We start from the raw sequence: 15235 nt of genomic DNA on the forward strand, positions 1-15235 counted from the left end.
GTCCCGGCCGCTCCCGAGTGCTCCGCTGTCTTCACGGGAGACTGGCGATGAGCTCGCGAGCCCGCGCACGGTTCTGCCTCTGTGGGAGCTTCATCAAGCAGCAGAAACGTCCGCGTTACTTGGCCCACAGACTTTTTTTTCTGCTTCCCCTCCTTCGTAGTGAAGCCAGGAGGAACCTTAAGGCGTAACGCCGGCGCAAAATAAAAAACCCAGAGGGAGCGTTTCCATTCTAACATAGAACAAATGCTTTTATTGCACTTTTAGAAAAAAATCTGCATAGTCCTAACAAACAGGATGCCTCCTCCACTTACCCAGAACATTTGGTTTAAAACAACTGCCGCGGCTCAAGCGCAAGCACAGACTGCCCGCAAAAGGAAACGAAACGGGGCACGTTCCTTACAGAAAGTCCATTAAAAAAAACCAACCCCACCACCAGAAGAGGAGCCGATTCTAGGCCTCGCAGCTGTCATCAGCATGAAGCCGGCGCTGAGAATCCACCAGAGGCGAGAAGGAAGCTTGCCTTCCGATCCGAGAGGGGAATATCCTTCGGGGTGGGGTGATCTCCCTGAACCAGCCAGCTATCGCTGCGGCACGACTGCGCAGGAGACAATCTTTACAGTCCCGTCCTCTCTCTCGTCACGGCCGCTCTGTGCTTGGGCCTTTCTCAGATGAAGGCTCCTGCACGTTTGCTGCTGCCAGTTATAAAATACAAGAGACAAATGCCCGCTTGGCTTGACCGGAACGTGCGGCCGCAGGCGTGACTGCCACCGTTCCGCTCTGCTTCCTCATCACACCGCTCGGGCTCCTGCTAGCAGGAGCTTGCCAAGATCCGAACGGATAACCCCTGGTAGCTAATCAGTCAGGAAGACGTACGTGCGTCTGATAGCTCAACGGCAGCTTGTAGCCCAGCTCACCAGAGGAGCCAGTCTCTCGCGCTGCTGCTGGCCCGGGCCCGGGGATCCGTGCCTAGGAAGTTGCCAAACCCAAAGAACCTCCCAAGACGGCCTGGGGACCCCGGGGCAGGCAGACGGCGCTGCCAGCGACCTGGCGTGTCATGCTAGGACAGTGGTTCAGGTCCTTCGCGTTACCGCTGAACGTTTTATCTCAAAAGTGCAATACGGCTTTTTATTTGTTCGTATTTACAAAGAACACGGCTCTGAATCCGAATCGCCCCTTCTCTTCCCTCTCCCTCTCAAACGTCGCCCGCCCGGAGGACCCCGGGCCGGCAGGCGGTGTGCAGCGCCTGTGCCACGCCACGGCGGGGAGGCCACAAGTCTATTTCACAGTCACGGTCGAGGCCCCGTGAATGGACTCCATCACGGCTGCGAAGCGGCTGCAGAGGTCGTAGGGGGAGTTGGGCCGGATCTTCGGGGGCTCTTTCAGAACAATGACCTCGGTGGAGCAGTCGAGGAGCCGGGGGAGTAATTCGCCCAGCTTCATCTGCAATTTTGCTGTCAAGGGGGAGAGGATGAAACAGTCAGTGGCACTGCAATGGCAAAAGACCAGATGGCAGAGGGCTCCAGGGCCGCGAGCTAAAAAGCTATGACGCCTGTTAGAGAATCATCCTCCAGCGCTGAAAACCGCCCATCTCCTGCAGGCAGGGATGAGCAGCGTCTGCTGACGCAGAGGAGGCGGCGCGCCAGCTGCCGGCCCGGGCCTCGTTCGGTCCTCGTTTGGTCCTCGAGGCCTGCCACCTACCCAGGGCTCCACAGAGCAGGAAGCTCCGCTGCCACCTGCCTGCCCTGGGGACCCTGCCACGTCCCACCGGGGTATGGCGTTTTCCCAGTACAGGATGCCGTACCGGCCGGTAAGTCAGAAGGAACTACGTCTTTCAAGGCGACGCTCAAATACTGACTTTGCACTTGAAGCAAACAGAGCGCGCTCTTGTAACTTGATGTTACAGCCTGCAACGTCTCAGACCGTGGCAGCAGCGGCCGGCCCTGGCAAAGGACTGTCCCCCAGGAGCAGACCGCACAACGCCACCGGACCGCGCGTTCGAGGACAGGCACCTTCGGACGAAGAAAAGCAGGCAGAAAGGGGTGGCGCTTGAGCTAGCTCACGTGGCCTGGAGGTGCAAGCACGCTTCTTCTGGCTGCTTCTTGAAAACCTTCCGTGTCAGTAAATGCCGTTGTGGCAAGCCCGAGAATGGGAAACTCGCGTATTAGCTTAAATTTACCCAACTTTTGTTCTTTACAGCAGTACTTTAAGAATAAACCTCTGTGGTTTTCCCTTACTTTCCTACGGCAAGTTTGCCCTCTGCTAATGACAAAAACCCTGTCATGACTACCCAGACCTTCACAGACAGATCAAGGGGGTCGAAACCAATTTCTCTTAACAAGAACGACCCGAGAGGAGTCGTGGGAGCCCGACTCCAGACTGCAGAAGGAAACACAGAACAAGAACAGCTATCCAGAACCGAAATTCAGCCCTAAAATGACAAACCTCTCTTCAAAATGCAGAGATGCCCCAAATCTGCTCCCCCATCCAGTCTTCTGCAACTCTGGCCGTGTTCCTGGCCACTTGATAAAACCCGCTCCTCCCTCCTGGAGGGGAGCATGCCTCTGCCCCTAAGCCTGCCAGCATCCACCTGCCGTCTAGGGGGAACCCTGCATTCAGCAGGACAAACCAACACCAAAGCGCATCTAGGTAACGCCTAGCCCTTCTCTGGAAATTCGCTTTTCGCGTTTCAGGGAAGAGGAATCCTTCCTCTGCTGCTTTAGTGCAAAAAAAGATTAAATTCTTCTACAACACAATTCAATGGACGATTTCAATACATTTCTCCTCTCACCGTGAGAAACACCCCAACGTGCTACAGTGCAAACGCCAGGAATTTAAGGAATTGCTTTAAACGGACCTTTAATTCCGTTCAAGTTCAGATCGAGACGCTGCCCTGCCCACAAAGAGCAGGCCAAAGGTAAGGCCGGCAGCCGTTCCCTACCGTCCATGTCTTCTCGTCCCAAATAGGAGCACCAGCGGTTTCTCATGACCTCGATGGCATCCAGGTCCTCTTTGGAGATCTCGAAGTTGTTCATGAGGTGCATGCAGGGGATGATCAGCTCGTTCAGGATGCTAATGCCCTCTGCCACGCGAGCTTCTTCACAGCTTACGAACAGAGATGCTGCCACCTCGTTCAGCTTCTAGGAGAGGAGGGAGAAGCAGGGGACAGACTTGTAAAAAGCAAGCCCGGACCTCAGATAATCAGTGTCAGCAAAGGCACACGGCTCGGGCCCCTTCACCCACGGCCGCGCAGAGACGCAAAGACTAACACAACCAGGCGCCGGGTTTAATCACAGGAATCGCTCCACCGAAACCAAACGGATGAATATATACATTTGTACACATAGATGTAATTTGCTATATATATGTACAGAGTACATATAGCTTATTTATAATTCTGCTTTTAAGATGCCAAGATCCAGATCTGCCTTTACCCAGACTCCCCCAGAGCCGTACGGCACATTCCTTCACTGAATTATTATTTCCTAGAGTTCCATACTCCTGCTGGTACTCAGTAAGGGGCAGAAGGCACGGTAGTAGGCACAAGAGAGACAGCTGCACTGGCCTTGGCAACCGTGGAGCGTGAACTAAAAACAAATCTGATTTTTATGCACTTTTTTCGCACCCTGTGGAAAAGGGCATCGTCTTTTGCTCAGAGAAAGCCATTAGTAATAGAAATAAATACCGGGGGGGGGGAGGAAGCGAATGGGCAGCAAACGATGCAACCACCGGGTTAACAATGCAAGCACCGAGTTAAAACCCAAGAGCGTGCTCGGCAGCATCCGAACCTTCCCTGAAAACGCCGGACGTTAATTAAGCGCGCTCCTAAAAGGGGACACGGTCCGCTCGGATTCCCTGGGCAACGCACACCGAGCGCCCGGTAAGCGCACCGCACCGCAGGAGCCGATGTCACCCAGGCTGCTCCCTCCCCTCCCCTCCCCTCCCCTCCCCTCCCCTCCCCTCCCCTCCCCTCCCGAGCGAGCGTAGGGCTGCTCAGTACAAACCAGGAGACATTTCCTTCTGTACAAGGCGATCAGCGATTCGTTCACTCCCCTGTTGGTTCCTTTCAGCAGCAGCTTGGTGTTGCTTTGGTAGGCGTAGACCAGGTAGGTGAGCGACTCCTGGTACCTAGGAGAAGAGTGTCAGCTCTCCAGCCCACGGGCTCTGCCAGGGCCGCGACCGCAGCGCCGGCGGGCCTGTCAGCTCAGGAAGCATCTCCCATTCGGCCTGAATGGTAGCTAGCCCCAGGCCCGACAGGAACACCTTTACTTCCTTGCCAAAGCATAAGTGAACAGATGCCCTACGTCAAGTAATTAATGTTCCTTTCTGCCCGGCGCGCCAAACGAGCATCTTAGGAAGAGCCCTCCAAAGCCAAGTTCGGTACAACTTAGCCTAAGCGTGACCGCCAGCGTTGACCTTTATTTATACTGCTCCGGGAACTTCGCGCTTTGGGAGAGCCCTCAAAGAAGGGCAGAAGGCAATGTTTTCAGTTCCTTTACATCTTTCTAGCTTGTAAACCCCCTGGTGAGAAAACAGAACAGCTGATGGAGATCAGAGCTTCCCTGAAACGACCGAACGCGCTCTCGCCCAGCCTCTTGTCAGTTTTCCCCCCTGAATTTGGCAGCTCATCGCTGCTAACCACCTCAGAATTCAATTCCGTTTCCATCCATGAATAACTGCTGAAAGCCAGTTTACTTTCCGGCTTGGAAAAATCACTTTTCAAATTACAAACCTTTCATAAAATGGCACTGTCCTCCTCCATACTGCGCTATTTATGTAAAATACAGGTTCTAAAACAATAGGGAGAAAAAAGGGCCCTTTTAAAATTCTTCAGAGTCTGGAGAACTCCGAAGCATGTGTTTACACCAAGTATAATGTCCAATTCAAGACAGTTTAATTTTAACACAGGAGTCCAAGGGGGGGTGTGGGGGGGAAGTGATGGCAATCATTTCTGCAAACCCACCTCTGGAAAGGAAAATATAAAGCTCTGCCTCACAGAGGGAAAAATTAGGGGCAACTAAGAAACTAGCTAGCGCCTCATCATAATATTTAAACTGTTAACCAAGGTTGGCTGTGGATTCAAGAAAGGGCTATTAGCAAGGCAAAAAGAAAGCCTGTTGGCCTCAAATACAAGGCTGAACTCAAAGTGGCCATCACAGGTCAGAGAGACGTTGTTCTGTCAAAGCGGCCTCTGCTTCTAGGCTGTAGCTTATCTTACCCAAACACAGCAGGAAAAGCAACTTACTTACTTTCTATTCTGGTACAGCTCCAGCCCTGTCAGCAGGTAAACGGACACCTTGCGAAAAAGACTGTAGTCTTCATGCCATCTCTGTTGAGGAGCAGCAAGAAAGCAGAGCGTCAGCTTCACCTGTAGCACGCACACGCGCGTTTTACGTTCCTTTGCAACTCCAAAGTGCGTGGGATTTTACCCTTTGAAGGGTTTCAACATTAAACGACACGTAAATCAACTCAGTCAACTGCACGGACATTCCTCAAAGCTCAGGAGATTCCCAGCGTATTTCTTCTCCCTTTCAGCACCCTTCTGCAGACGCACGCTTCAGACAGCAAAGAAGCTGCCGACAGGCGCGCCAGCGACTGCTGCGTTTGCTGGCGCTGCTCCGCGCCACGCTCCCCACTTCCCACGTGCCGCTTTGGACAGCGCTGGTTCTGACAGCGTGAAGGATCAAGGGCGGCGCTCCGCTCCCTTACCTTGTACTCCTCCATATCGACATCATCGGGACCAATCTCTCTCAGCTTTGCTCGTGCTACCTTCATGATGCTAATTGACCTGCTCCACGTAAGCAGAGATGAGAAAAATCAGAACAACGGCCCCGGCTGCTTCCAGGCGGGAACAGCCTCACCTCGGAATCCACGGCACAAACCTTTCATCGTAGCTGAGGTTTTTGTCTGCAAACTGCTCAAGAAGGGTCCGTTCCACCACCTGCTGGGGAGCGTTGTTTTGCAGGAAGTAGATGAGCACGTGTTGCAACCGGGCGTCGTTCTGAGGGGTCGGGGTCTCTTTGGCAAGCAGGTAGAGCCTGGAGTACTCCTCGTGGAAGGCCTGCCAACGAAACGCGCGTGCTAACACGTCCGCTCTTCTGCCCGTGGGAATGCCACGGCAGCCGATACGAAGCTTAAACCTGTCCTGTAACGACGGGATTCCCAGGGGCGATACCTAGCCTCTGCTGCTGGGTTATAGTCTAGTGGTGAACGGAAGCCTACAAACAGCTGGAACTATAAAGAGAAGGCACCCACACCAAGGCAAACCACATGCAGGAAGCGTGAGCTTTTCAGAAGCACCGAGGTGCCTTTCAGAGAGGGGGGCATATAGCTGCCTTTGACAGTTTTGGTAATCCTCTTGCAAGTGCTGAGGTTGTAAAAATCGATTGTAATACGCTTGTATCTGCAGTAAGGTGCAAGAGATTCTTGTGATTTCTACTCCTGCATAGTAATAGCATGGGTGATTTCTCCCACGTGGCATTTGTAGTTAAATCTACCCGCCTGTAAAATCTAACACCAGCTTCAACATTCAGCGGAGCTTATTCTTTCAGATCCCTCTGTTCAACGCATACGTTTCTTGAGGACACGTTTTACAAGGGAGGTCACGGTAAGCATGCGTGTTCAGGACAAAAAAAAAAAATTTCACGAGTGCTGGTTTATTTTCTGACGATCACACTGAGGACCTAGACAACAGATTCTGAAACGCACACAAAGAAAGTCTACTTTTTATAACCCAGATCGAGAGAATTACCAATACTAAAAGAATAAGCAGAATAAATAGTGGAAAGTTAAAAGAAAAAAAAAAAAAGGTTGTTGTTTCTCCTGGGAGGAGGGAGTTCTTACAAGCTCTAAAAATTGTTAGAACGGAAGGGCGTGTTGTCACAATAAGAGAGCAGAACCAGAAATGCAGGGCAGAAAGGCCATTAACTAAAGAAAAACCGCACCAACCATTCCCTTCCCATTCTTGACATGTCAATATAGCACAGATTCTTCATTCCGTGAGAACAGATATCCATACGATACGATTTAGCAAACAAATAAGATACCTTAACAAGCCCTGCTTCAGACCCATCTCGATCAAAGGTCTGGCGGGCTTTTGCAATAGCCAGGATGACACCTTGCATGGCTGGACTCAGCATCACCTACCACGAAAGCAGGAAAACAAACAGAAACAAGAACAAGGGAAAGGGTAACAGACAGGGAAAGAAGAGAAGGCACGGTGAAGAAAGGAATACATTTGCGAAAGATAAGGTTTAAAGGAAATCGTATGAATACAGGTGGAATAAGCCACAGCTCTGATTTACTTGTACGCTACTTACTCCATCTATCACATGCACGTTACATGCAGGGCTTTTTTTAAGCACTTAACGGTCTAAAGGCTGGTCACTCCAGGCCCTGAATTTGTCAATTCAACAAGTGAGAATGTGAAGCACACCAGCTGCATCCCCTCTGCGTCCCACCCAATCTTCTCAGGCAATACGCACGAGAGAGCAGCGCCTCACAGCAGAGCGTTTCACTGTGCCAACTTCATACAGCACACATGAAACATACTCAAGGAGTAACGGTCTCGGTAGTTATGTGAAATCCAATCGCACTTGTGAAAAAGACTGAACTTCCAAAACACTGCTTGAATACGTGTGAGTGCGGTTAAACAGTCAAGATTCAAACAAGCAGTAGCCAGGGTACTGTAAGTTCTGCTATTAGCGGTTAATGTTCTCTGAGAGAGGGGCCGAAACTCTAACTGAAGGCAGTAAAGAGGCTTGTAAATAAATTAATACTGCTAGGATCAATTTTGATATAGTTGTGCCAGAGAGAAGACTTAAAGGAACAACGTGCAGATCTAACGGTCGAGTGCTTTTACAGAGCTGCTTTTCTGATGGCGTTTAGAAACGAAATTACTGAACGATCGGGTCTGGCCTTCTTCATTTCCACAGTGGGAAACCGTACTTTGTAAACAGCATGGTTTCCATGACTGTCCTGGTTTCAGCTGCGATAGAGTTAATTTTCTTTATAGTGGCTGGTGTGGGGCTATGTTTTGGATTTGTGCTGAAAACAGCGTTGATAATACAGAGATGTTTTAGTTGCTGCTGCACTGGTCAAGGACTTTTCAGCTCCCCACGCTCTGCCAGGTGCAGAAGCAGCTGGGAGGGGGCACAGCCAGGACAGTTGATCCAAACTGACCAAAGGGCTATTCCATACCATAGGGCGTCACGCTCAGCATGTAAAGCTGGGGAAGAAGAAGGAAGGGGGGGGACGTTCGGAGCGATGGCGTTTGTCTTCCCAAGTCACCGTTACGCGTGATGGAGCCCTGCTGTCCTGGGGATGGCTGAACACCTGCCTGCCCGTGGGAAGTGGTGAAGGAATGCCTCGCTTTGCTTTGCTTGCGTGCGCGGCTTTTGCTTTCCCTATTAAACTGTCTTTATCTCAACCCTCGAGTTTTCTCACTTTTGCTCTTCCGATTCTCTCCCCCATCCCACCGGGGGGGAGGGAGCGAGCGGCTGCGTGGTGCTTAGTTCCCGGCTGGGGCTAAACCATGACAATGACAGACTACGATCGTACCCAATCTTAGGAAAGCTCAAAGCCAGCTAACTACAAAGTTAGAGGTTAATGACCGGCAGTAATTAACCCCTGCACTGGGATCTGTACCTCCTCATTATATCCGTCTGCATCGGATCTAACGGGAATCTTCCCCACACTGGGGATTTCCACTTCAGAGACCTGTGAGCTAGTGTGGGCAGCAGACTCTGTTTCTTTAGCGTCCTGCGGCTGTTCTGCCTGAACTGTAAATGCTGTTTCTCCCGGTTGGGCCTTCATTGGTTCTACCTCCTTGGGCTGTGGCCAAGAAGAAAAAGAAGAAAAAGAGTGAGAAAAACCGAAGCAAAATACAGGAAAGCAAAAGGGGACCGAGTTAAACGTGGCACAGCTACAGAATCACGCAGAAATGGAAAGAGCAAAGGTCTGTCCAGAAGAACGATTGAAAGACAAGAACGGGTTCCGTCCTGGGCCAGGGCTCAGCTCCTACCTCGCAGAGAGCTGCCTCAACGCCGTTCTTCTCATAGGCGTCGGCGGTGTTTGCAATGGCCTTGGCAGTCTGCTCCTTGGCAATCATGGCGTGTTCGGAGGACAGAGAGCGCACGCTCTGCTCACAGACTGAAGACTGATCTGTCGGGACGGAAGCGTGGTATTAGTGAGCACGAACTGCAAGGCTTCTCCTCCTCTCTCGTTCCAAAATGTTTTGTAGCTTGTCTACGCAGGATTAAACAGCTGCTGCATTCATCCCAGAGGTGAAGGCATTTCACCGTGAGCTTGTGCAGAGCCCTTTTCAGTGGGTACGGCACGCGCTATCAGGGATTGCCAAGTAACGCTTTCCCACTCCAGAGAACAGCACTCGAACATTTTCTACTCGATATTTATAAAAAAAAAAAAAGTCTGGAAGTGAAATGAGATTAGCCCATTATGATGAAGTGAATGGAAACCAGCATTTCTGGTGACAAGCCTGGAAGGACACACATGCAAAAATAGTAGAATCGCCTTTCGTATTGCCAGGACAGAGCCTCCACCAGCTGCCTTTGCTACTTCATCACCAGTTTCTCCCAGAGATCTAGAAATTTATGCAAGGCTCCAACACAGTGGTATTTTTGACCAGCTGGTTGTTACCAGTTTCAACACGGTTTGCAAATTCAGACGTGGTATTACCTGGTCCTGATTCAGAAGAGAGGTCCTGCGATTCAGAGGCGGGTGAAGGCTCCATCTGAGGAATCTTGCAAGATTGCTCCTCCTCCCACTCCTCTGCCTCCTGCTCGAGCCGCCAGTTGTCCTCCTGGATGTAGTGTCTCAGCTCTGGGGGCAAGGCTTCCACTTCCTTCTGAAACTGTCCAGCCTCTGAGCCGTCATCCTTGTCTGGAAGGAAGGCAGGACTGGCGTATAATGAAACACGTAGTAGCGGGACAGCAGCGTTAGAGACCAAACAAATACGCAGTATTACGGAAAGCCACAATCAAATTGCCTGAGGGATGAATGGGAAAAACCCCAACTTTCTGCTAGCTTTGTAATTTAAGATGATTCATAAGCAAAAGTGCAAAAATAAAGACAGATCTATGGAGTCATCTGAAACAAAACCGGGTTTCGTTCTACCACTGGATGGCATTTATCACGGAGACATTGCAGAAACAGCGCCTGCTGATGCAGTAGGTCAGAAATACATCTTTATTCAAGGGCTACCATTGCACAGAGAACAGCATTTACACTGCCAGTTGCCGGAAAAGTCACAGTTCAGCTGGAGACATGCTATCTGCAACACTACGTAGCACATAAAGGTAGGGAACCGCATAGATTCTGTAGCACGAGTGTCGTGCTGGTATTTCTCAACGCTTTTTAGATCTACTTCAGTATTCAGTTTTAAAATAGCACAAGACCCAAGTAGTATCAGCTTTAGAAAAGTCTTAAAATTCATCAAAAGCAAACGGCAATTCTCTACACCAGATATTTCTTACGCACACATTGTAAAAGCAAAGCATCTTTAAAAAACAGCAAAAATGGCATTAAATAGGGGGGGAAGAAATCATGGGTTCATTTCAGAAACGGAACTGTCATAGGAAGACAGACAAAGAACAACCTCCAGATCCTCATCAGCCATATTTAGCAATGAGCAGAGTGACAGTTCTCCATTGTTTCTTTCTATTACATCAAAATGAACCACGCGTGAAATTATTAGGTTCTTCTACAGCTGTTTGCCATGTATAGTGCCACGTGCACGATAATTTCTCCACATAACTATTTATACATTGGCATACTTGCAAGTCTAAGCCACTGTTACCAGTAACTCGTGCACCAGGAAAGGCTGCATAAAAAGAGCGCCCCGTTTAGGTTCAATATAACGCTATCGCTAAAAACCAAGCCAATACGTCAGAAAGCGTGGTAAAAACGGGAGAAACAAAGTAGGAGGTGTTTCACATGCCCTTATAAAAGAAACACTGTCATATAAACTATATAGAGAGTCAAAGTGGAAAAGAGCAGCCATAGATGCCTGTTGGAAGTGGCAAATGGGGAGCCTGAATATTTATACCCATTAATAATACATAAAGTACTGTACCTAATCGCACCAGTACCGTTTGTTCTTCCGTTTTCAACCCTATCGGGGATTTCAAAATGAATCGAGTACGCAGCAAATTACTTCCCTTCTATCTGGGGTGAAGTTTTTTGCGCTGTCCAAAGACAACTGTGCCAAAGAGAAGCTGAGGCACGTAATGATCATGCAGGCTAGAGAGACAAGATAATACACAAGCGTCGCGTCAACCAGCAGTTTTGGCTCCAGTACCTGCAACAAAGCGGGACACCTTATCACTTATGTACATCAGGCAGTAGGCACTGGCGTTCTTCAAGCCTCCGAACGAATCTCTCTCCAATTCTTCCCACGATGATTCTGTCACCGAGATGTCGTTGTATTTGAGCCAGCTTTTTCGAGGCTGGTCGTATATGTAGGCCCAGTAGTGACCAGCATTTGCTTGCCCTTCGTGTACCAAGACCGCGTGCAAACGATAGGGAACCTGCAAGTTCACACGGACATAGTTTTCAGACGTGCTTGTAGTAAATGAATTTGTCTGACCTCTGCACAAAAATTGCAAATCCGTTCATAGCTGTAGCCTGGTACAAGACTCTTGATTCAGATGGTAAATTTCCTACTAAGTGAGAACTGACTTTTAAGGGAAAAAGCAACAAGATTTTCATAAAGAATCCCTTCTCTGCTTCATCATAATATTGGGATTTTTAAAAATATGATAAAGCGGACAGCTTCAACTGACAGCTACTAACAAAAACAGTATCAGCAACACCAGTTTAATATTTACCTAACAAAGCTGCATTTCTTACCTGTTGGAGGAGAGGGTCACAGTACATTTGTTCAATGGACAGGTTGATTCTGGTAATAGACTCCTTCAGATCTGCCAAGAACATCACAAATGAGAGAAATACATAAAAATTAATGACTAGTCATCAGGCTATTCTGGCCCCTGTCACTTCGAAAAGTTTGAAGCCATGCAGTAGCTATCAAATACACTTAGCACCAGGGCTGAAGCCTGCACAAGATTAGTTGGTGATCGGGACGCACCCAGCTGAAGCAACAGAGGGGAAACGAGGCCGGCATTCAACAGAAAAACCTCAACAAACATATTTGGGGCCAACCTTGCACGTCTTGATCAATCTCCTTTCTCCATCGCTGCAGACACGTCCGAACAAGGTTCAGCTCTTCCTCGGAAACCACGTGAGGAGCTGGACGTTCAGACATTGCTGCTGGCGAACCAGGAGGCTGGAGCGGCATACTTGATTTTTCCGGCGGCGAGGGATTTGCCAAAAAGAAAGCTGCATCTTCAGTCCTAGTATCCTTCTCCTCTAGTATGCTGTGAAGCAAAATCCAAGAGTAGTGGACAGGTTTTTCAATCTTTCTTTTGTTTTTTTTCTCTTTTTGGAAAACAATATGAAATAAACCAAACAAAAATTGCTCTGGAGCCAGAGCAGGATTTCCCTTCCAGGACAGTACAAAATGTAAAGAGAACAAGTACCTTGAAATGTGCTTCTACCTTAACAGACCAAATTAAAATGTAGGACAAATAAAAGCTAAAATTCTTACAGAACTCTGTAAGCACAGATCCACAACGAGCAATTCTAAAAACTCCTTCCCTTACTACTAAGAAACTCATGTATTTACTCAGCTTAATTTAGAGTGTAAACCAACCATGCTGGCCAGGTTTGTAATAATCCAATATTGCAGTCATTTACTGGGTGATGAAGCAAAAAAAATTAGTAGCCTAACCAAAAAGAGCACATAATTTAACTCAGAATTGCTGCTTAGACAAGGAATATGGTGATGCTTTTGGAAAAGGAAAGAGAACAGACTAGACGCAGCATGATATTTCCACAAACAGAACCACATTACGAGCAAAGTAGCAACTGACTACTTGCACAGGCATTCATACGTTACAGCATCGTGCTCACAAGTGCTCAGAGAAATAACCCACTTTTAGAAACACAGAATCATTTAGGTTGGAAAAGACCTTTAAGATCATCACGTCCAACGGTTAACCCAGCACTGCCAAGCCCACCACCACATCATGTCCCTAAGCACCACACCTACACGGCTTTTAAATACCTCCAGGGACGGTGACTCAACCCCTTCCCCGGGCAGCCTGTTCCAGTGCGTGACAACCCTTGCAGTGAAGTAAAATTTCCCAATATCCAGTCTAAACCTCCCCTGGCGCAACTTGAGGCCATTTCCTCTTGTCCTGTCACTTGTTACCTGGGAGAAGAGACCGACCCCACCTCTCTACACCCTCCTTTCAGGCAGTTGTAGAGAGTGATGAGGTCTCCCCTCAGCCTCCTTTTCTCCAGGCTGAACAACCCCAGGTCCCTCAGCCGCTCCTCATCAGCCTTGTGCTCCAGACCCTTCCCCAGCTCCGTTGCCCTTCTCTGGACATGCTCCAGCCCCTCCATGTCTCTCTTGTAGTGGGGGGCCCAAACTTTAGAATGCAAATCAGGAGCATTTAGCTGAAAGGCAAAGTGTTCCCCTACGAATTATTTTTATTTCTGTTTACTAACCCATTCGGCTGTGAAAGCACGTCCAGAACGCGAGGCTCAGCCTGGGACTGCAGGAGCGTTGTCTGAGAGCCCTGAGCAGAAGAAACAGCTACAGCTGGCTTTGTAGCGATGAATTCGAGAACATACTGGAGCATGTCGGGCAGTGGAAAGCGGGCTGCGCCAGAGCCGTATTTCATGTAGCTACAGAAAAACGCAAGATGTTGCATGAATGAAGGAATGTGCCTGTTTGGTTACACCTGAAGGGACAACAGAAGAGCAACAGGGAAGAAAACTCCCGGGTCGGGACGGACACAGTTGAACCAGTGAAGGAAGGAAGGGAAAGCCCCAGGTGATGCAAAGGGACACACTCACCACCTCCCACCAGCGGACCTCGAAAGCCTTGAGGCTGCGGGGCACTGCTCAGCAGCAGCCAAAACACTGGTGGGCTAGCAGCACTGTTTTCGTCACAAAACCAAACCGGCTGCTGTGGAGACAATTCACTTCGTCCCAGCTAGACCCCGTAGGATGCTACGCATGGGCCTACATACAAACTCTTTTCATGACGCCCACCAGAACCTCACCGAGCGCAGACACCACCAGGGCTACTGCGACACAGCGCGCCTCTTTGCCTGCCACTTGTTCACAGAACTGTCATTTTAAAAATAAAAAATGTAAGCAAGTTTAATGCTGATTAAAAGGACGTTTACACAAAGCACCTGGAAAATGAAACCTTCTGGTTGTCCACGAACCAGATCTTTGCTGTCCATCTCCTTCCTTCCCCAGTAAATAACACCAAGTGCTGAGCTGTGGAGGGGACATCTAATATAGAAAGTAACGTAGTTTCTTTTTAATGTATTACCGGGCTTCCTCACTGAAACCTGCCAACATAGCTGACAGTGACAATGGTGCTATTTAAAGAATTTATGCATGTAACAGCATCAGTAATAGTCAGAAACCATCAAAACCAGGAGTTTGTTTTTGAAAACGCACTTCCTCACTCCACACTTCCCAGAGCAAACCCGGTTCTGTTTGTCCTTCCTCTACCAATTTCTCTTCTATTGGAAAGCTCATTTGAAAGGAAGCATTTGCACGCTCCCACAGGGCACAAAAATAAAGCTAGCTGACTACTTACCTTTCCAGTTTCTGCTGCAGCATCACCATTTTCTCCTTCAGTCTCTTAATTTCTTCTCTCTTCATCTGAATAAGCTCTTTACTGCAGTAGAGGTACCTAACCAGAGAAATACAGAGCCCTGCCGCATGAGATTTATTTACTGCTAACATGCACAATCTTTCATAAATACTTCAGAATCCTTCCTTGCTCACCCGCACGACCTCTTTAATTTCTTTAATTACAATAAAGCAATAGCTTTAAACGTACCGTACAAGGGAACAACTCACCTGTCCATATAAATAGTCTGGGGAAATTCTAGCTTGGTGTGAATTTTCTCTGGCTGTCCTAGTGACTGATTGAACTCAAATCGGGAGAGTTCAAAGGTCAGTACCGGTGGGAGTTTTGTAAACCAGCGCTGTAACAAAAGCAGAAATGCCCCCAAAGGGACTTGTTTTAAGATGACTGCTAAACGGCACATTTTAGACCGATCCTAAATGATTTTAGACTGATCTTAAATGTCTGTTTGTCTTTAAATACTGATTTAGTATGTATTTTGTT

The 15235-nt window shown here is 48.7% G+C and overlaps 1 protein-coding gene across 7 annotated transcripts in view; it reads right to left on the reverse strand.

Moving 5' to 3' along the window:
- Positions 1 to 221: 221 nt before the first annotated feature.
- The window catches only part of USP28 (ubiquitin specific peptidase 28), a 30461-nt gene continuing 15447 nt past the window's right edge, over positions 222 to 15235 (reverse strand). For 5 of the 7 annotated variants that reach the window (XM_075521007.1, XM_075521008.1, XM_075521009.1 and 2 more), the window contains 16 exons: positions 14965 to 15092; positions 14699 to 14794; positions 13588 to 13767; positions 12178 to 12392; positions 11866 to 11936; positions 11315 to 11543; positions 9694 to 9897; positions 9020 to 9159; positions 8644 to 8829; positions 7044 to 7139; positions 5880 to 6058; positions 5707 to 5785; positions 5247 to 5326; positions 4002 to 4125; positions 2939 to 3137; positions 222 to 1451 (listed from right to left, as the gene is read on the reverse strand). In XM_075521007.1, the coding sequence (XP_075377122.1) occupies positions 1276 to 1451; positions 2939 to 3137; positions 4002 to 4125; positions 5247 to 5326; positions 5707 to 5785; positions 5880 to 6058; positions 7044 to 7139; positions 8644 to 8829; positions 9020 to 9159; positions 9694 to 9897; positions 11315 to 11543; positions 11866 to 11936; positions 12178 to 12392; positions 13588 to 13767; positions 14699 to 14794; positions 14965 to 15092 (2382 nt within the window). In that variant the 3' untranslated portion in view covers positions 222 to 1275. The remainder of the gene's footprint in view (positions 1452 to 2938; positions 3138 to 4001; positions 4126 to 5246; positions 5327 to 5706; positions 5786 to 5879; positions 6059 to 7043; positions 7140 to 8643; positions 8830 to 9019; positions 9160 to 9693; positions 9898 to 11314; positions 11544 to 11865; positions 11937 to 12177; positions 12393 to 13587; positions 13768 to 14698; positions 14795 to 14964; positions 15093 to 15235) is intronic. The other 2 variants (XM_075521010.1, XM_075521014.1) reach the window with 1 other exon arrangement.

Source organism: Mycteria americana, chromosome 19 (assembly GCF_035582795.1).
Source record: "Mycteria americana isolate JAX WOST 10 ecotype Jacksonville Zoo and Gardens chromosome 19, USCA_MyAme_1.0, whole genome shotgun sequence".
Classification (NCBI taxonomy): domain Eukaryota; kingdom Metazoa; phylum Chordata; class Aves; order Ciconiiformes; family Ciconiidae; genus Mycteria; species Mycteria americana.